This window comes from Sapajus apella, unplaced genomic scaffold (genome assembly GCF_009761245.1).
Source record: "Sapajus apella isolate SASKATOON/1434 unplaced genomic scaffold, GSC_monkey_1.0 scaffold192, whole genome shotgun sequence".
Taxonomy (NCBI): Eukaryota; Metazoa; Chordata; class Mammalia; order Primates; family Cebidae; genus Sapajus; species Sapajus apella.
Window position 1 is genome coordinate 105,200 of NW_022437132.1, and position 20,848 is coordinate 126,047.

Genomic DNA, 20,848 nt, shown 5'->3' on the forward strand with positions numbered 1-20,848 from the left:
CACTAAGCAGAGGTGCCTGACCTATGTGAATGGTGATCATGCAACAGTACATGGGAAGAGACAACATTTCTGGTCAGGAAATCTATTTCAGAACATCCATCCAGGAAAAGTTCATCTACAAACCTGCCCCTGGGAGTCTTCCTGTGCTCCCCAGACACAAACAGCCCAGTGGGAAGATCATGTACCTTTTCTGAGCCTTAGTTTCCACATCTGCAAAATGGGGATGATCATGGACCCTGCCTTGTGAAGCTGTTGTGAGGACTTCATTTTCAATGCCCAGCTCACCAAAACCTGACTGCTCTCCTGGTGTTCGGGTGGATAAGGCCCCGCCAACGTCTGCACCATTGGCACTGACTGGCAGTCCCTTCACGGAGGTCTGCACTGCAGAGAGGCCACTAGCCAGCCCAGGCCCATGCCCACCACGCCCTCCTGTACTCACCATCAGCCATGGCGGACACCTCATCCTGGAGCGCCAGGATCAGCTTGGCCTCCCGGGTGAGGTACTGGCAGCGGCGCTCCTCGTGCTGCAGCACAGTGGCAATACGACGGGACAGGTTGTGCAGACAGTTTATCACCGATGGGTCTGCGTTGGCCTGTGGGAGAGAGACCATATACAGACTCAAATGTGTACACAGGGACACAGCTGGACACACTTTAAATAGAGCCAATACATGTGCAGAGCAAAAACTCAAACCATGAAAGAAACCATCTCTACTCCTCTGCAGGCTTCCCAGACTCCTCTACAGAAGCCGCTGCTGCTCCTTTCCTGAGTCCCCTCCAGGGCCCATCCACAGAAATGCTGGCTGCCAGCCCCCATCCTCTATTCTTAAGAGTGGCTGCCTGAATAGTAGCATAGAGATGGCTCTGGAAATGCCTGGTGCTCTATGGGGGCCTTGTTGTTCTTAAGAAAGAATAACAATGGTGCATCCCTCACCAAGGACTGAATGGAAGAAATTAGTGAGACATGTAACAAACTCAGAACAGAGCCTGTCCTAAGCAAAGACCCTGGTAGTGCCTGTGGTCACCACTGTACTGCTGACTACGGGTAGGCAGAACCAGTCTACAATACGTAAGAATTCAGTCACAACAGGCCACGTTACTGTAGGGGTGCAGAGTACAAAAACAGAGGCACCATGCTAATTGTTCACTGAATACTTTTGGTCCTCAAGGATGAGCTCTTCCCAGCAGAAATGACAATGGTTGACGAGAAAACCCACAGGCTCCAGGTCCACATCTCTGCCTCAGCACTCCTTCTGCAGCCATGTTGACTGGGTCAGAGAACAGTACAGGAGACCCTTAGGAACAAGAGGGGGCCTCGCCCCTCTGGAACCTATCAGGATCACAGTCAGCCAGGCAAGCACATCTGCCTAAGCCAAGGGCGGAGGCATGCAGCTGTGGGGGTCTATGAAAACACTGAAGGGAGCAGATAACTGGGTCCACCATGACTCAGTGCTTCTGGAGGCCAAGAGGACTGCTAAGTCATCCTGTGGGGTGGAGGTGGGACAAGGGAAAGGGGTGAATGGTGCTGCCGATTACAACTTCTGGTGCCACCTCCCACTCCTGTTTATCTGAGAGGTAAGGCTATGCCCAAAGTGTTCACAGCCAGGCTTCAGGGGCAAAGCCTGACCCAGACAGTAAATACTTTCTTCACCTAGAGCTAAAGAAATTCTCTATATTCTCAGCAGATCCCATGTTTACAAACAGAACTCCTACCTGGGCGGACTTACAACAAGGCAACATTCCTTGCCAGAAAAAGAACTGACTGGTCTAAGGCATCACCCATGAGACTTTCTCATCCCCAAAACTTGTACTCAAATAGAACCAAGGCTTCAGAGTTAACTTCTAGTTTGCAGGAAAAACGGACAAAGAGCAAGTCTGAGTGCGCAATGAGATGAGTCCAAATGTGGAACATTTGATGGAACAAAGGGAGGGAAACCTCTGGACTGGCAGATGTAAAGACACCACATGCACTAGCTGGGCTGGGTTTGCATCCTGGTTCAGACAGACCAGCTGTGAACATACTTTCGCAATCAGGAAAAGTTTCAATGAACCAGGTACTAGTTGATACCAACTTATTACAGCAAATTTTTTCAGATGTACAAAGGGTATCATGACCAAAAATAAGTGCCCATATTTTATACAGATACTTTCTGAAGTATATAGGGATGAAGAGACATAACGTCCCAGACTTGCCTTGAAATAGATAGAGGGAAGGAAATACATGGAGCCAGGGTATAAAGGAACCTGAGACAGGCACATAAGGTTTGTTGGTCTGCTCTCTCTAGTTCACGGCTTAAAATTTTTCAAAGTTAAAAAAAAAGTACATTTTTTTTTCAGGGTCTTGCTCTGTTGCTCAAGCTGGAGTGCAGTGGTATGATTACTGCTCACTGCCACCTTGACCTTCCAGGCTCAGGTGATCCTCCCACCTCAGCCTCCCAAGTAGCTGGGACTACAGAGGCACATCAACACACCTGGCTAATTTTGTATTTTTGTAGGGACAGGGTTTTGCCCAGGCTGGTCTCAAACTTCTGGGCTCAAGTGATCTACCGGCCTTGGCCTCTAAAAGTGGTAGGATTACAGGAGTGAGCCACTGTGCCTGGCCAAAAGTGTACATTTAAAAATGACTACCAAAAAGAAAGAAAAAAACTTGTCCACCCAAAAATACAAACTCTTTACATTATCAAAATTTCTCCCACTCATCAATATCACAGCTTGCCATAGTCCTAGACTATCTTTTTTCCTGTTGCTTTTTTTTTTTTTTTTTTTTGAGATGGAGTTTCACTCTTGTTGCCCAGGCTGGAGTACAATAGCATGATCTCAGCTTTCCGCAACCTCTGCCTCCCGGGTTCCAGTGATTCTTCTCCCTCAGCCTCCCAAGTAGCTGGGATTACAGGCATGCACAATTATACCTGGCTAGTTTTGCGTTTTTTAAATTTTTTTTTCAGATGGAGTTTTGCTTTTGTTGCCCAGGCTTGAGTGCAATGGCGCTATCTCAGCTCACCGCAACCTCCGCCTCCCGGATTCAAGTGATTCTCCTGCCTCAGCCTCCTGAGTAGCTGGGATTACAGGCATGTGCCACCACATCCAGCTAAGTTTTTATTTTTAGCAGAGACAGGGTTTCTCCATGTTGGTTAGGCTGGTCTCAAACTCCCAACCTCAGGTGATCTGCCTGCCTTGGCCTCCCAAAGTGCTGGGATTACAGGTGTGAGCCACCGCACCCAGCTCCTGTTGCTTTTACCCAGCCATTATCAGTCCATATTTCTTCAGGTTCTGGTCTCATCTCCATTCCTCACCCTCAACGGCAAGAGAATGAACCAGTGTATAATAATCACCACACAAGCCAGGGAGAAAATCTTTATGCAATTGTAAAAGCTGCTTTTTTTTTTAATAATACTCCTAACAGTGGGATTGCTAGATCTAAGGGCATCATGTGCTCTGCTGTCAAACACTGCTCCCCAGAGATGAGGGCCTGCCTGCAGCATCCTGAGTGGTGCTGTAGCTGCTTCTCACCAACCGTCCCATAGGGGTTATCAGTGTTGAAAGTAGATAATATTCGTCATGGATTTTGTTTATTCATTTGCCTGTGGCTTTTTTTTTTTTTTTTTTTTTTTTTGAGATGGAGCCTCACTCTTGTTGCCCAGGTGGAGTGCAGTGGTGCGATCTTGGCTCACTGAAACCTCTGCCTCCCGAGTTTAAGTAATTCTCCTGCCTCAGCCTCCAGAGTAGTTGGGATTACAGGCACATGCCATCACGCTCAGCTAATTTTTATATTTTTAGTGGAGGCAGCGTTTCACCATGTTGGCCAGGCTGGTCTCCGGCTCCTGACCTTAGGTGATCCACCCGCCTCAGCCTCCCAAAGTGCTGGGATTACAGGCGTGAGCCACCGCGCTCAGCCGCTTGTTTTTTACTTAATTCATTTTTCTTTATGGGTCTTTTTATTATGTAATTATGTAAGAAATACAAAGATATTATAAAAATGCAAACACTATACTCTAGTTTCTCTTCAAAATGAAATCTTTCACCTTTTACTAAAAAAAAAAGAAAAGAAAATGCAAACACTACAAAAGTATATCAGGCAGAAAGTGACAAACTCCCAGAACTCTATGCCCCAAGGGCCATTAACAAATCATTTTCTTTTAATTTGCAGTTCCTTATTTATCAACAAGGTAGGCCTGCCTTAAAAATTAAGCTCCAGCTGGGTGTGGTGGCTCACACCTGGAATCCCAGCACTTATGGTAGTGGAGGAGGGAAGATCGTTCGAGCCCAAGAGTTCAAGATCAGCCTCGACAATAAGGTGAAAACTCATCTCTACAAAAAATATAAAAATTAGCAGGGGCTGGGTGCAGTGGCTCATGCCTGTAATCCCAGAACTCTGGGCGGATCACCTGAGGTCAAATTTCAAGACCAGCGTTGCCAACATGGTGACACCCTGTCTCTACTAAAAATACAAAAATTAGACAGGCGTGGTGGTGCACACCTGTAATCCCAGCTACTCCGGAGGCTGAGTCATGAGACTCACTTGAGTCTGGGAGGTGAAGACTGCAATGAGCCAAGTATGTGCTGCCGCACTCCAGCCTGGGTGACACAGTGAGACTCTGTCTCCAAAAAAAAAAAGAGAGAGAGAGAGAATAACTGCTAATGGATATGAAGTTTCCTTCTGGGGTGGTGAAAATGTTCTGGATGTAGGTAAGGGTGATGGTATACAACATGAATGTACCAGATACCACTGATGCATACACTTTAAAATGACTAATAGCGTTCCATGTATTTTACTAAAACAAAAAGAGAAACAATGAAGTGCAGTCTGTCTGCACCCCAGGAGGGCCAGCACCATGCCCACTGCAGTCCAAGCTCCGAGTCAATGACATACCCGTGGAAAAGAGCTGCTGCTCCCCAGCCCCCTTTCCTGATCTTAACCATTTACATAAACACTCACCCTCAGTGCAAACACCACATTAAAAAGAATCATAGTAGGTGCTTCCCTCTTCGGGGAGGGATCTGTTTTGGAGACCTGTAAAAGATGCATAATTCTAATTAATTGAGATGACTTTCTAAGGAAAGCTGTTTAGAGATATTCTATGTCAGGCATGGCAAAAGTCCCCAGAATACAACACCAAGGTCTTGAAAAAGCAATGAATGCCTTTGCTCTGGAGGCGTGCCTACTGCACGGACACAAGTCACAACTATGACCAGAGTGGGAAGGTCAGTGCCCTGACCGCCCCAGCTAACAGAAGTGACTGAAAACACCCAGGGGGGACAGGATGGAGAGGGACATAAATGGGTGGAGGACCCAGACCCACACTCCCATTGCATCTACCCAGGTTGTCTCTGCTAAGTATGATGCACACTCAGAACAATTTAGGAACAGGACAATGTTCAGGGCCAACCGAACCCTAAGCAGGGCAGCCGGCCTCACTCCAGAACCAAGTCTTTATCTCTGTGCTCCCGGTTCTGGCATCCAGCCAGCTTCACAAGGACCAGGGCACTCAAGGGAAGCATTCCAAGGGGCAGGAAGGAACTCTTCAGAGCCAGCTACAAGTTTTGCCACCAGGGGGAGTCAGAGCCCCAGGCAGCCCGCCACCCATCCCTTAATCCCTTACCCCTGCCTGCCCTTCCTGTCTACAGGGTGTGACCCCAGGCAGGCTGCCAACTCTCCCCTCCATCGAGGGCGTGGTCCACGGGGACAGGCACAGGACTGCCTCAGAAACTCCTTTCATGGAGGTTCACAAATAACATCACAGAACCTCACACAATTGCTGGATCTATATAAATGTAGCTAGATCCTGTGTTACTGTGTTATTTTGAACCCTTCAGAATCTGAGTAATGTCACTGATTCTGCCTATCTGCAGAGAACTGACTGGCAGGCTCTGGTGTACAAGTTCCCTTCATCTTGCTATCAAGATGAACTTCTCAGTGCTGTGACACCCATTCATCAGAGAACACATATAGAGGGTTTAGCACAATAGTAAGTGCTAAATACTACGAATATTAGCTACTAGAGTATCTTTTAATAAGAAGAAATGCTTGCACCACACTGTAGAAAAGTCAAAGGTTTGACAGATGCTAGTTAACTCATCATCTTGGCCTCCCCTGGAAACACCCTATGTATAAAGAGGAGGGCCACAGACAGTAGAGACCTAGAATGCAGACTGTAAAAACTAGGGGCAGGGACTGAAGCACCTGTCTTCAAGGGCAAAAACACCTGTCTCTTTTTCCACTGGACTCTCAGGGTTTATAAAGATGCACAGTTCATAGCAGGTGTCTAATCATGTCTCTTGCCCAATAGTTACCTTCACCAGAGCTGGTTATCAGCCTCAGTCCTGAGCCCCCCCAGAGCCAGAGTGGGCCAGGCCTGCCAGCTCAGGGAGAGCCACAGCTGCCCAGAGGGTCTGTGCACGCCCAGGGAGAACCACATCTGCCCAAGGAGAGTCCCATCTGCCCAGAGAGAGCCCCATCTGCCCAAGGAGGGCCATACCTGCCCCAGAGCATGCTGTAGCAGTGTTGGGTGCCCAACAAACCGTACATTATCAATCTTCAGTTCAAATTTTTGGCCACACATTTCAGACTTGGTTGCCAAAATTGTTGCCAGAATAACATCTGAAAACCTTAAATTTTAAAAGAGGTAGAATAAAAATATGTTAACAAAGTATCACAGCATCATGCCCTGCTGGCCCCAGAGCAGAAGGATCTCAGTAAACTGCACCTTCATGGAGTTGCTCTGCCCGGACTGCTGATGTAAGCTACTAACAGTTGCCCTTCTGTAGCAATCCCAGAGGTTAGGGATGTAAGATCACCAGAATTACAAGGTAAAAGGCATGAGAAGCACAGACTGAAGGCACATGCTGTCATTTGTTGGCATGCTCTATGAAATTCAGGAGAGAAACAGTTGCAGTTTGCTTTCAAAGGGAGCATCAGCTGGAAACAGCACTGCCCTGAGGAGCTGCTCTTTAAGGCTCAGAGGCAGAGGGGACCTCTCCCAATTACACTCAGGTTTGCTGGGCTGCACCTTCAACTCCCAGCACCCCAGCCTTCACCCACAGAGCCTGGTGGAGGGTAAGGGGACAGTGCACAGTGACACGTGCAGAGCACCGACTTCCTTCATGGCATGGCTGCCCAGCCCTTTCCTTATCCCAAACACTTAAACTTTCCAGTTTTTATCAGGGAGGAAACTTTGTGCAAGATGTGCAGGCCCACGGTGATCACAGCTATTTCCAAATGGCACAAATACAGGGTTGCACAGGACTGGGTGCCATGGAGAAGTGGGAAGAGCTGCAGTGTGAGTGAGAGGGCATCCCTTTTCAAGGTCATCTGTGCCCTATGTCTCCTTACTGGCAATGCTGATGCCTCCTGCCTGGGGGGATCCAGATAAGGGATCATCACCTGCAGGGGTGCTGTGGGTGGTGCTGACTCTTATCTTGGAGCCCAGGGCTCTGAGGGTCTCCACTCTAGAAACACAAATGTACTACCTCTGATCTGGACCAAGAAGGAGAGAAGTCCCACATGTATATCTCCACCCAGGAAAAATATTTCTAGTATCCAGGTCAGGAGGGTACACTGTCTTGGGGAAGGCAGCTCTGGCCTCCCCAGGGCCATATTCTGTCCCTGGGCAGGGAGACCCCTAAGGTCCTGGAAGAGACCATTGAGGGCAGACTTTTCTTTTTCTGAGACACAGTCTCACTCTGTCGCCTAGGCTGGAGTGCAGTGGTATGATCTCGGCTCACTGCAACCTCTGCCTCCTGGGCTCAAGTGATTCTCCTGCCTCAGCCTCCCGAGTAGCTGGGATTACAGGTGCGCACCACCATGGCTGACTAATTTGTTGTGTTTTTTTTTTTAGTAGAGAAGGGGTTTTACCATGCTGGCCAGGCTGGTCTCAAACACCTGATCTTGTGATCTGCCCACCTCAGCCACCCAAAGTGCTGGGATTACAGGTGTGAGCCACTGCACCTGGCCAAGGACAAACATTCTAGTATGCATCCCTGCTCATGCTTCTTTCCTGGAGGCCCTCTTGGTGACGGGGTTGGGGAGACTAACCTCAGCTCTAATAGCAAATGGCAAGTAGCTACAGGATTCTTTCCAAGTCTGTCATGGGCTGTGGGGCTCATGCTGTTTTCCAGCCTTCCTCTGGAACTGGCACAACCCTCTAACCATACGAAGTCACCCTAGGCCCACAAACCAACCACATACGAAAGTTTAGTCAAACCTATTTGTGCCATATGGAAACAGCCTCTCATCCAGTCAGGGTGTACTGGACCTTCTGAAATCAATCTTAACAGAGATATCCTGGGAAATGCAGGACCCACAACCAAGTCCTCAGCAACCCACTGCAGGTCTACCCTGCAGAGATGGAGGATTCCAGCATCTTACACCACAGGCATAATATGCTTTCTTCAAAAACCCTAAATGGCTCACTCTGTCCTATAACTCCCATCTGTGGGACATGGTAATGTTGAAGGAAGGTTTGAGGTATTAAAACACCACCAAACACTTCTGCTCTAGCAACTGACCCAGTACCAACACTTCACATCCACACAGAACAGTGCCCCTCCACTCTGCCACCCAGTGACTCAAGGGACACAGAGACAGAAAAATCACCACCACCACTCCAGAAAGGCCCCTTGCTGTGACACTTCAAAATCTCCACTAAAAACTGCTGTTGTCATAAAGAGTCACAGCCATGTCTCAGCCTCAGCCCTCAGGCACCAGTCCAGTGACCAAATTTAGTTTGGCTGTAACATGGGTTCTGAGACTTTCAGAGGCAAGCGGTGGTAGCCCAGTTCACATCTATAAATACACAAACTTCAAGGCACCCTCGAGACAGCCAAATAAAAGGCTCTTTCCCTGATAGAGGCCAGGATCTGCAGAGAGAGCCAACTGGAAATCTGTGAGCTGAAAAAAAAAAAAGCATCATGGGGTGGGCACGGTGGCTCACACCTGTAATCCCAGCACTTTGGAAGGCCGAAGCAGGCGATCGCCTGACATCAGGAGTTCAAGACCAGCCTGCCAACATGGCGAAACCCCAGCTCTATTAAAAATACAAACATTAGCTGGGCATGCTGGTAAGCACCTGTAGTCCCAGCTATTTCGGAGGCTGAGGCAGGAGAATCGCTTGAACCCGGGAGGCAGAGGATGCAGTGAGCCAAGATTGTGCCATTGCACTCCAGCTTTGGTGACAGAGCAAGAGTCTGTCTCAAAAAAAAAAAAGGTCACATTGACTTAGTGGCTGTTCATGGAGCCCTCTGAGGCAGCCAGCAGGGTGACAGATAGCCACTCTGTTTATCTGAGCAAATCTTGCCCACAGAGAAATCCACTCCCCACACATTAACATTACATACATATAATGACAAAACACTTGAATGACTTTATACTTCGTACAATGTGTCTAGTAATGTAATATGCATAAAGACACAGGTATATTCATGAAATTGACGGTGGGGCATAACTTATAAACAGCAAACTGAACCACAAACAAGTGGCAATGTTTGTTTTTTGGCTTCCAACATTTACAAAAATCCTTTTCCTTCATTTTGATGGTGAAAGGCCTAATAAATGTACTGCAACACAATAAAACATCTCTTACAAAAACTGAAGATTCCTGGAATAACCTGGAAATTAAAGAAAAACACATTTAGGAAGATGGACCAGCCCAGCCAGAAAACAGGCCAAGACTTTCTATAACTGCCAAGCCATTGTGGAGCAGGGCATGCTCTCTAGCTTGGGCAAAAAAAAGGATGGGAAGACATCCTGGAAGGGAGCTCAACTCTGCTCCCCCAACCAAGCTCCCTGCTGGAAGTTCACAGACGCTGTGTGTGCCTCCAAGGCCCAGATGAGATGCCCTGTCCAGGGGAATGGAAGAGTCTCGCCTGATCCACGCCCTCTTGGACAAACACCTTATCAATTCTATGAGAACACTTCTGCCTCTACTAAGCACACTCGATAGCATCTAGGCCTGAGCATCACACCTAATCCCCAACCCTTGGGAGAGGCCCCCACAAAACCCCTCAGAAAAATAAAAACAAGGAGCAACAGTCACAGGTCTCTCTAAGGTGGCAGTGGACTATGGAGATGACAGACTCCATTCCTGCTTGCCCACCACCCTCACAGGACTACTTGTGCCTACCTGGAGGAAGAGGGGGCTTGTGTGACATGCCTGGTCCCAAAAGTCTCCCTGATGCCAGCCAACCCATGCCTTGGCCTCTCAGGTAATGTGAAATAGCTAAATGGCTGGGTGGAGAAAAAGCAGGGGTTGTAAGGAAGTTTGGGCATTGGCTGGGGAATTGGTGCAGTGAGGTCCACGCCTGTGCGCCTCATCAGTCACTCTTCAACATTGAGGGAAACCAGGAATTAAGCACAATTACAAGAAGAGAAGGCAGCCGGAATCAAGACAGAAAGACGGTGGAGAGGTCTTGGTCTTACCCTGCAACCAATTGCTCATCGGTTGGAGGACATGGCTCGCTGAAATGGGAACAGGACCATCAAGACCAAACAAAAACATATCGCTTTTTTAAAAACCATGAAAAGGTACAAGGCTGTTTTATAAAAACTGTATTAAAGTCTAGCAGAAGTGCCACCATTAAGCATTAACTTTTGAGCATCAAGACTGAGCAACTTACCAGACAAGAAACAGGATCACACACTCCCCATGCTGAACACTTACCATGGGGTTTTCTCACTAAAGGTCTGATTCTCACACAGAAGTACAGGCTGGGCAGGAATGAAAGTCGTTTTTCAGAAGCAAGCACAAGGCTGGAATTGCTGGGTCAGACCCCAGCACCATACGTATGAGATGGATCCCTGTGCACAAGTACCTAATCTTTTTTTTCTTCAAAAGAGATGGGGTCTCACAATGTTACCCAGGCGGGTCTAATACTCCGGGGCTCAAGCAATCCTCCCGCCTCCGCCTCCCACAGTGCTGGGGTTACAGGAGTGAGCCACCACGCACAGCCTAAAGCTAATCCTTTCATTAATAGTTTGATGATGCATGATGAGAAGTCATCTACATAGGATCAGATAAGACCCCAGAAGCAAAAGTCTTCTGAAAACTGTAGTGTGTCATATGAATTCCATCAGCTCCAATTCTGGAGATACTGTGACTGCCAGCACAGCTGAATTCCCTAAGCCTGGAGCAATTAGGTGGTCATGGTAGATCCATATATATGTCAAAAAACATCCAAGCTTCTGCACTATCTCAGTTGAGATTTTTTTTTTTTTTTTTTTTTTGAGACAGAGTCTTGCTCTGTCCCCAGGCTGGAGCGCAGTGGCATGACCTTGGCTCCCTGCAACCTCCGCCTCCTGAGTTCAAGTGATTCTCCTGCCTCAGCCTCCCAAGTAGCTGGGAGTACAGGCACGCGCCACCATACCCAGCTAATTTTTGTATTTTTAGTAGAGACGGGGTTTCACCATGTTGGCCAGGCTGGTCTCAAACTCCTGACCTCGTGATCCCCCCACCTTGGCCTCCCAAAGTGCTGCGATTACAGGTGTGAGCCACCGCACCCAGCCAAGATTTTTATAAAGAGTTTAAGAGCTTATTTTCTGGCCACGTGTGGTGGCTCATGCCTGTAATCCCAGCACTTTGGGAGGCCAAGGTGGGTGGATTGCTTGAGGTCAGGAGTTCGAGAGCAGACTGACAATGTGGTAAAATCCTGTCTCTACTAAAAAAAAAAAAAATTGCTGGTCATGGTGCTGTGTGCCTGTAATCCCAGCTACTCAGAAGGCTGAGGCAGGAGAAAAGCTTGAACCCAGGAGGTGGAGGTTGCAGTGAGCCAAGATGGCGCCACTGCATGCAAGCCTTGGACGACAGAGTGAAACTCCATCTCAACAACAACAAAAAATTCTATTTTCTTCTGCAGAGATTTGTGTTCTGGGACATACTGTTTTCCATGTATCATGGAAAGAGAAAGGAGACCTGAATCAAGAAGTGGAAACAGTTGAGAGCTCTGCCATGACAGAACCTGAACATGACCCTGAACCTGCACTCACCCCTGTACACTGCCCTGCAGCATGGATGCAATGGCTGGGCAGGGGGAGATGCCAAAGCCTGCAGACAAAAATGCCTACCATCTTGTGTGTCAACCTCAGCTACAGAAAGGAGAGTGCATCTTTCTAATACATCAATGTAGCGCTCTAAACACAAAAGCTAATAATAGAGGCAAAGCTATCAACAGAGGCCCTGGTAGAGCCTCATATGTCTCTGGTGGGAGGACCTGAATGTTGTGAGCTGGAGAGTACCTGCCTGGCTGAGGATCCCATCTGGCCTAGGCCCAAGTGCACTCACAAGTTGGGTCCACTGCTATGGAAGTGGCCAAGCTTGAGGATAGTAGCAGTGCCACCTGATTCAATATCCCGAAGATGTCACCTGAGAGTTAAAGGGTAGAGATGGAAGCTGGGTGCGGTGGCTCCCAGCACATTGGTAGGCCAAGGTGGAAGGATCACTTAAGCCCAGGAGTTCGATCACCTGAGGTCATGGTTCTCCATGTTGGCTGAGTTCGAGACCAGCCTGGCCAACATGGAGAAACCCTGTCTCTTAAAAAAAAAAAAAAATTATAAAATGATTTCAGAGCATTTTGAAAATGAAAGAAATCAATTCTTCTCTAACCCTGTAGCTCCCCATTCTCTGCGGTAATGGCCTAAGTACTGCTCACAGTTTCAAAGGAGGGAGCAGGAAGACGGTGTCCACACGGAGAAGGACATGCCCACGCCAGCCTTTCTGATGGACACTAGGCTCTCTCTCAAACCTGGCTTGATGGCTTCTGCCCCTACCAGTAGTAGAGACACATGGTACACACCTCCCAGAGTTTTACCTCTTCCTTATGCTAAATATAAAATTAATTCCCTAGAAAATATCCTCATGGTCATATTATCATAAGTCTCTGAAAACTAACTGCAGGAATTAGGTACTGCCAGCCCTTCTTCTGGGCAGAATTTGTTCCACCATCACATTTAAAGGACAAGAAAACCACAGGCCTCTACATCAAAATGACGGTCCACTGGGGTGTCCAACAAGCCCTGTCCCTCTTCCAAAGCCCACTCCCCTCAGAGACATGCCAGAAGCCCCAAGATCCTCCCAGAAGAGGATAAAAATCATACTCGTGGCTGGGCTTGGTGGCTCATGTCTGTAATCCCAGCACTTTGAGAGACCAAGGCAGGTGGATCATGAGGTCAGGAGATCAAGACCATCCTGGCCATGGTGAATCCCTGTCTCTACTAAAATACAAAAAATTAGCCAGGCATGGTGGCGCATGCTTGTAGTCCCAGCTACTCAGGAGGCTAAGGCAGGGGAACCACTTAAATCCTGGAGATGGAGGTTGCAGTGAGCCGAGACTGTGCCACTGCCCTCCAGCCTGGCAAAAGAGCAAGACTCCATCTCAGAAAAAAAAAAAAAAATCACACTCTTAGAACCGAAAATTGTTGTCAGGCATGGTGGCTTATGTATGTAATCCCGGTTATTTGGGAGGCCAATGAAGGAAGATCATTTGAGGCCAGGAGCTCAAGACCAGCCTGTGCAACAAAGCAAGACCCCAACTCTACAATCAATAAATTTTTTTTAAAAAAGAACTGCAAATTGTCATGGTGGGTGTGGTGCTGCCTTGTCAGAGAACTGCAGAGAAACAGCACTAACTCAATGCACAGCAAAGGCCCAGCATAGGGATCTTAGTTTTTTTTTCCTGGGACTGCGGAGGCCAAGTCCTTTACTCCACACAGGACTTGTCTGTGTTTAAGGGAACCCAGGGAAGGTAACTCATGATCTTCCCTCCTTCACCTGGGCCTATACTACCATGTACTAAGCTTCAAAATGAACAGAAGGCAGAAGTGGTCATTTCTAAAGTTTCTCCCCTGGTAGTGCCTCCCAGAGAGAGCAGGGGGAAACACAGGAAGGAACGGGATCCACCTTTCATCTGTGCCTAAAAGAACATCGAGGTTCACACCGTCCCAGCTCTAAGCCCCACTGACCGTTTCACCACCTGAGCCTGGGCACCCAGAAGGGACCTGACCAAACTGTGCTACACCCACGCACCTGCATATGACCTCTGGGTACATGCTCAAGCAATTAGATCCAAAGACAACATAGGGGTCTGCTTTCCTCTATGTCTCTTTCACAGGAGATAAACATCTCACATGGACATGGCCTCATCTGTTCTCTGAGACCTGCTTTACCCACCAGACAAGGCTGAAGCTGGAACAGGTACCCAAATTATTCAGCAAGTCCAAGACTGTCTACGCAATCCTCCATTCTACACTACCTGAAAGCAACCACTAAATGAAAAAAAAAAAACACCAGATTTCTCAGGGAGGAAATATCTGTATCTACCTAGGTCAACAGGAGGGTGGGGCTTTGCCCAGGCCTAGGACCAGGACAAGCCCCATCCTGAAATGCCCACAGAGCCCTTACCTGGAATCGCCATCCTGGTCATCAGCATGGTCGCCAGTGTTGTTAACAGCGTATCGGCTGCGTGGCTTATCTGAGTGAGGGCAAAAAGGGGAGAAGGGCTGAGAAAACAGGATCCTTCTACATACAGGAGGGTTGCGGAACCATTAAACGCCATGTTTTCCTGCCTTAAGCAGCTGGGTGAAAGAAATCAAAACAAATAAATAAATAAATAAAAATAAAAATAAATAAAGCCATGTTTTCCAAAACATGGTCTATCCATATGGACTATTACTCAGACATAAAAAGGAATGAACATGGATGAACCTTGACAACATTATGCTGAACAAGCCAGAGACAAAAGGACAAAGAGTGCACGTACAGTACATGAAATGTCTAGAACAGGCAAATTCATCAAGACAGAAGGTAATTTAGAGGTCAGCAGGGGCTGGGAGCAGCGGAAATGAGTTATTGGTCAGTGGTTACGGAGTTTCAGTTTGGGTGATGAAAAAGTTTTAGAAACAGATAGCAGTAATGGTTGCATAATATAATGAATGTAATTAATGCCACTTAACTACACATGTAAAAATCATTAAGATGACAAATCTTTTTTTTTTTTTTTTTTTTTTTTTGAGACGGGGTTTCGCTCTTGTTACCCAGGCTGGAGTGCAATGGCGCGATCTCGGCTCACCGCAACCTCCGCCTCCTGGGTTCAGGCAATTCTCCTGCCTCAGCCTCCTGAGTAGCTGGGATTACAGGCACGCACCACCATGCCCTGCTGATTTTTTGTATTTTTAGTAGAGACAGGGTTTCACCAAGTTGACCAGGATGGTCTCGATCTCTTGACCTCGTGATCCACCCGCCTCGGCCTCCCAAAGTGCTGGGATTACAGGCTTGAGCCACCGCGCCCGGCCAAGATGACAAATCTTATGTTATCTTCAAAACCAGTGACAAGTCAGGCATGGTGGCTTATGCGTGTAATCCCAGCACTTTGGGAGGCTGAGGCAGGCGGATCGCCTGAGGTCAGGAGTTCAAGACCAGCCTGGTCAACATGGTGAAACCCCATCTCTACTAAAAATACAAAAATTAGCAGGGAATGGTAGTGGGCACCTATAATCCCAGCTACTCAGGAGGTTGAGGCCGGAGAATCACTTGAACCCAGGAGGCAGAGGTTGCAATGAGCCGAGATCACGCCACTGCACTCCAGTCTGGGCAACAGAGTGAGACTCTGCCTCAGAAAAAAAAAAAAAAAAAAACCAGTGAGTTTCCAAGAAGTTGTGACAATGTGCGGAAATGCTTTTGCTACTACGTTAAGTTTTTTAAAAAAGATTTATAGGCATACCTCAAGAGTTACTACAACTCCTATTTCTAAACTGAAAGAAAATGAATATAGCAATAAAGCAAATCACACAAATTTTTTTGGTTTCCTTGTGCATACATGTTATGTTTAGGCTGGGCGTAGTGGCTCAAGTCTATAATCCCAGCACTTTGGGAGGCCAAGGAGGGCAGATCACTTGAGGCCAAAAGTTCGAGACGAGCCTGGCCAACATGATGAAACCACGTCTCTACTAAAAATACAAAAATTAGCTGGGCATGGTGGTGTGTGCCTGTAAACCAGCTACTCATGAGGCTGGGGCATGAGAATTGCTTGAGCCTGGGAGATGAAGGTTGCAGTCAGCCAAGATCAAGCCACTGCACTCTAGCCTGGATGACAGAGCAAGACTCCGTCTCAAAAAAAAAAAAAAAAAAAAGTCATGTTCAGAGTATACTATGGTCTATTAAGTGTGTAATAGTATTAGGTGTAAAAAAACAATGTATATACCTTAAGTTTAAAACTTTATTGCCTTGGGCAGGGAAAGTGGCTTTGAAAAAAGAAAAAATAAAAAAATAAAAACTTAAAAAAATGCTAACAATCAGCCATGCACAGTGGCTCATGCCTATAATCCCAGCACTTTGGGAGGCTGAGGCGGGCAATCAACTGAGGTCAGGAGTTGGAGACCAGCGTGACCAACATGGAGAAACCCCATCTCTACTAAAAATACAAAAATTGGCCAGGCATGGTAACATGTACCTGTAGTCCCAGCTAATTGGGAGGCTGAGGCAGGAGGATTGCTTGAATCCAGGAAGCGAAAGTTGCAGTGTGCCGAGATCGCACTACTGCACTTGAGCCTAAGCAACAGAACAAGACTCCATCTCAAAAGCTGTCCCCCACAAAACAACTGTTTTGCTGGTGAAAGGTCTTGTCTCAATGTAGATGGCTGTTGACTGATTAGAGTGGTAGTTGCTGAAGGATGGGGTGCTTGTAGCAATTTTGTAAAATAAGACAACAGCCAGGCGCGGTGGCTCAAGCCTGTAATCCCAGCACTTTGGGAGGCCGAGGCGGGTGGATCACAAGGTCAAGAGATCGAGACCATCCTGGTCAACATGGTGAAACCCCGTCTCTACTAAAAATACAAAAAATTAGCTGGGCATGGTGGCGTGTGCCTGTAATCCCAGCTACTCAGGAGGCTGAGGCAGGAGAATTGCCTGAACCCAGGTGGTGGAGGTTGCGGTGAGCCGAGATCGCGCCATTGCACTCCAGCCTGGGTAACAAGAGCGAAACTCCGTCTCAAAAAAAAAAAAAAAAAGACAACGATGAAGTTTGCTACCTCCATCAGTTGACTCTTCCTTTCTTGAAAGATTTCTCTGCAGTACAGGAGTTGACAGCACTTTGCCCACCACAGAACTTTCACTCAGAATTGGAAGCAATCCTCTCAAACCATACCACTACTATATCAACTAAGTTCATATAATATTCAAATCTGTTGTTGTTTCAACGATGTTTACAACATCTTTACCAGGAATACATTCCATCTCCAGAAGCTGCTTTCTTTTTTATTTTTTGAGACAGGGTACCACTCTGTCACCCAGGCTGGAGTGCAGTGGTGTGATCATGGCTCACTACAGTCTTGACCTCCCAAAGCTCAGGTGATTCTCCTGCCTCAGTCCCCTGAATAGCTGGGACTACAGGCATATGCCACCCATGCCCAGGTCATTTTTGTATTTTTAGTAGAGATGAGTTTTTGTCATGTTGCCCAGGCTGGTCTCGAACTCCTGGGCTCAAGTGATACACCTGCCTCTGCCTCCCAAGTGTTGGGATTACAGGCATAAGTCACCACACCCAGCCCAGAAACTACTTTCTTTGCTCATCCACAACAAGCAAGTCATCATCCATTCATGTTTTATCGTGAGACTGCAGCAATTCAGTCACATTTTAGACCCCACTTCTAATTCTAGTTCTCTTGCTATTTCCACCACATCTGCAGTTACTTCCTCCACTAAAGTATTGACTCCTTCAACGTCATCCATGAAGGCTGGAATCAACTTCTTCCAAACTCCTGTTACTGTTGATATTTTGACCTTCTCTCATGTGTCGCCATGTTCTTCATGGCATCTATAATGGCACATGCTTTCCAGAAGGTTTTCAATTTATTTGGCCTTAATCTGTCCAGGAAATCACTATCTATGGCAGTTATAGACTTACAAATTGTATTTCTTACATAATAAGACTTGAAGGTCAAAATCACTCCTTCATCCAAGGGCTACAGAATGAATCTTGTGCTAGCAGCCATGAAAACAACATTAATCTCCCTATACATCTCCCTTAGGGCTCTTGGATGACTACGTACATTGTCAATGAGCAGTAATATTTTGAAAGGAATATTTTTCTGAGTAGTAGGTCTCAACAGTGGGCCAAAAATATTCAGTAAAACCAGCCGGGCGCAGTGGCACACGCCTGTAATCCCAGCACTTTGGGAGGCTGAGGCAGGTGGATCACAAGATCAGAAAATTGAGACTGTCCTGGCTAACATGGTAAAACCCCATGTCTACTAAAAATACGAAAAAAATTAGCCAGGCGTGGTGACACACACCTGCAGCCCCAGCTACTCTAGAGGCTGAGGCAGGAGAATCACTTGAACCCAGGAAGTGGAGGTTGCAGTGAACCAAGATCGTGCCACTGTACTCTAGCCTGGGCAACAGAGCAAGAGTCTGCATCAAAAAAAAGAAAAGAAGGCCGGGCGCGGTGGCTCAAGCCTGTAATCCCAGCACTTTGGGAGGCCGAGGCGGGTGGATCACGAGGTCAAGAGATCGAGACCATCCTGGTCAACATAGTGAAACCCCGCCTCTACTAAAAATACAAAAAATTAGCTGGGCATGGTGGTGCGTGCCTGTAATCCCAGCTACTCAGGAGGCTGAGACAGGAGAATTGCCTGAACCCAGGAGGCGGAGGTTGCGGTGAGCCGAGATCGCGCCATTGCACTCCAGCCTGGGTAACATGAGTGAAACTCCGTCTCAAAAAAAAAAAAAAAAAGAAAAGAAAAGGAAATTCAGTAAACCCTGTTGTATACAGATGTGCTATCATCCAGGCTTTGCTGATCCACTAATAGAGCACAGGCAGAGTAGATTTAGCATAAATCTGAAGGGTCTTAGGATTCTCATAATAGTAAAAGAGCATTTGTTTCAACTTAAAGGCACTAGCTACATTAGCTCCTAACAAAAGAATCAGTCTGTCCTTTGAAGTTTTGAAGCCAGGTTTCTTACTATGTATGAAAGCCCTAGCTGGCATCTCCTTCCAATATAAGGCTGTTTTGTCTACACTGAAAATCTGTTGTTTAGTGAAGACACTATCATCAATTATCTTAGCTAAATCTTCTGAAATAACTTGCTGCAGCCCCTACATCAGCAATTGCTGCCACACCCTGCATTTTTATGTTATAGAGATGGTTTATTTTCCTAAATCTCATGAACCAACCTCCGCTAGCTTCCAACTTTTCTTCTGTAACGTCCTCATTTCTCTCAGCCTTCTCAGAATTAAAGAGAGTTAGGGCCTCTTTCTGGATTAGGCTTTGGCTTAAGAGACTATTGTGGCTCGTCTGATCTATCAAGACCACTAAAACTTTGCATATCGGGCCGGGCGCGGTGGCTCACGCCTATAATCCCAGCACTTTGGGAGGCCGAGGTGGGTGGATCACGAGGTCAAGAGATTGAGACCGTCCTGGTCAACATGGTGAAACCCCGTCTCTACCAAAAATACAAAAATTAGCTGGGCATGGTGGCACGTGCCTGTAATCCCAGCTACTCGGGAGGCTGAGGCAGGAGAATGGCTTGAGCCCAGGAGGCGGAGGTTGCGGTGAGCTGAGATCGTGCCATTGCACTCTAGCCTGGGTAACAAGAGCGAAACCCCGTCTCAAAAAAAAAAAAAAAAACTTTGCATATCAACGAGTCTATTCAGCTTTTTTATCCTGTATTCACTGGATAACACTTTTTTTTTTTTTTTTAAAGAGTCAGCATCTCCCCATATTGCCCAGGCTAGATTTAAACTCCTGGGTTCAAGTGATTCTCCTGCCTCCACCTCCCATGTAGCTGGAAGTACACATGAAAGCCTGACTTGGAATAACACTTTCCATTCCTGCAGGAGCTTTTCCTTTGCATTTACTATTTGGCTGTTTAGTGCAAAAGGCCCAGCTTTTGGCCTATTATCAGCTTTCAACATGCCTTCCTCAAAAGGCTTAATCATTTCTAGCTTTTGATTTAAAGTGAGAAACGTGATTATTTCACTTGAACACTTAGAGGCCACTATAGTTACTAACTGGCTTCATTTCAATACTGTTGTGTCTAAGGGAACAGTGTGGTCTAAGAAGATGGAAACAAATGGGGGAACAGCCAGAATACACACATTTATTGATGAAGTCTGCTGTCTTATGTGGGCATGGTTCATGGCACCCCAAAACAATCACAATAGTAACATAAAAGATCACTGATAACCGTAACACATAAAATAATAATAAAAAAGTCTGAAAGACTGGGGCCGGGCGCGGTGGCTCAAGCCTGTAATCCCAGCACTTTGGGAGGCCGAGGCGGGTGGATCACGAGGTCAAGAGATCGAGACCATCCTGGTCAGCACGGTGAAACCCCGTCTCTACTAAAAATACAAAAAAGACGTGGTGGCGCACGCACCTGTAGTCCCAGCTACTCAGGAGGCTGAGGCAGGAGAATCCCTTGAATCCAGGAGGCAGAGGTTGCAGTGAGCCAAGATCACGCCACTGCACTCCAACTTGGGCAACAGAGCAAGACTCTATCTCAAAAAAAATTAATCAATTAATTAAAAACCTAGTGATGAATCTAAGAAGACTGCAAGAGGCCCATGAAAACAACAGAAAAGCTAACGAGGGAGAAAAGAATGAACAGAAGACAAACCATGTTCTTCAATGGAAAGATTCAACACAAAGATGCTTTTTCTTCCCAGTTAATCAACATATTCAAAGCTACCTTCAGGCCGGGCACGGTAGCTCAAGCCTGTAATCCCAGCACTTTGGGAGGCCAAGGCGGGTGGATCACGAGGTCAAGAGATCGAGACCATCCTGGTCAGCACGGTGAAACCCCGTCTCTACTAAAAATACAAAAAATTAGCTGGGCATGGTGGCGCGTGCCTGTAATCCCAGCTA

General features: G+C 47.0%; 1 protein-coding gene across 1 annotated transcript in view; it reads right to left on the bottom strand.

Moving 5' to 3' along the window:
• The window catches only part of NPRL3 (NPR3 like, GATOR1 complex subunit), a 60,791-nt gene that overhangs the window by 34,792 nt on the left and 5,151 nt on the right, over positions 1-20,848 (bottom strand). The window contains exons 2-6 of the mRNA XM_032269447.1: positions 14,388-14,457; positions 10,415-10,453; positions 6,477-6,606; positions 4,937-5,011; positions 440-593 (exon numbers count right to left, since the gene is read on the bottom strand). Coding sequence (XP_032125338.1) covers positions 440-593; positions 4,937-5,011; positions 6,477-6,560 — 313 coding nt within the window. The 5' untranslated portion in view covers positions 6,561-6,606; positions 10,415-10,453; positions 14,388-14,457. The remainder of the gene's footprint in view (positions 1-439; positions 594-4,936; positions 5,012-6,476; positions 6,607-10,414; positions 10,454-14,387; positions 14,458-20,848) is intronic.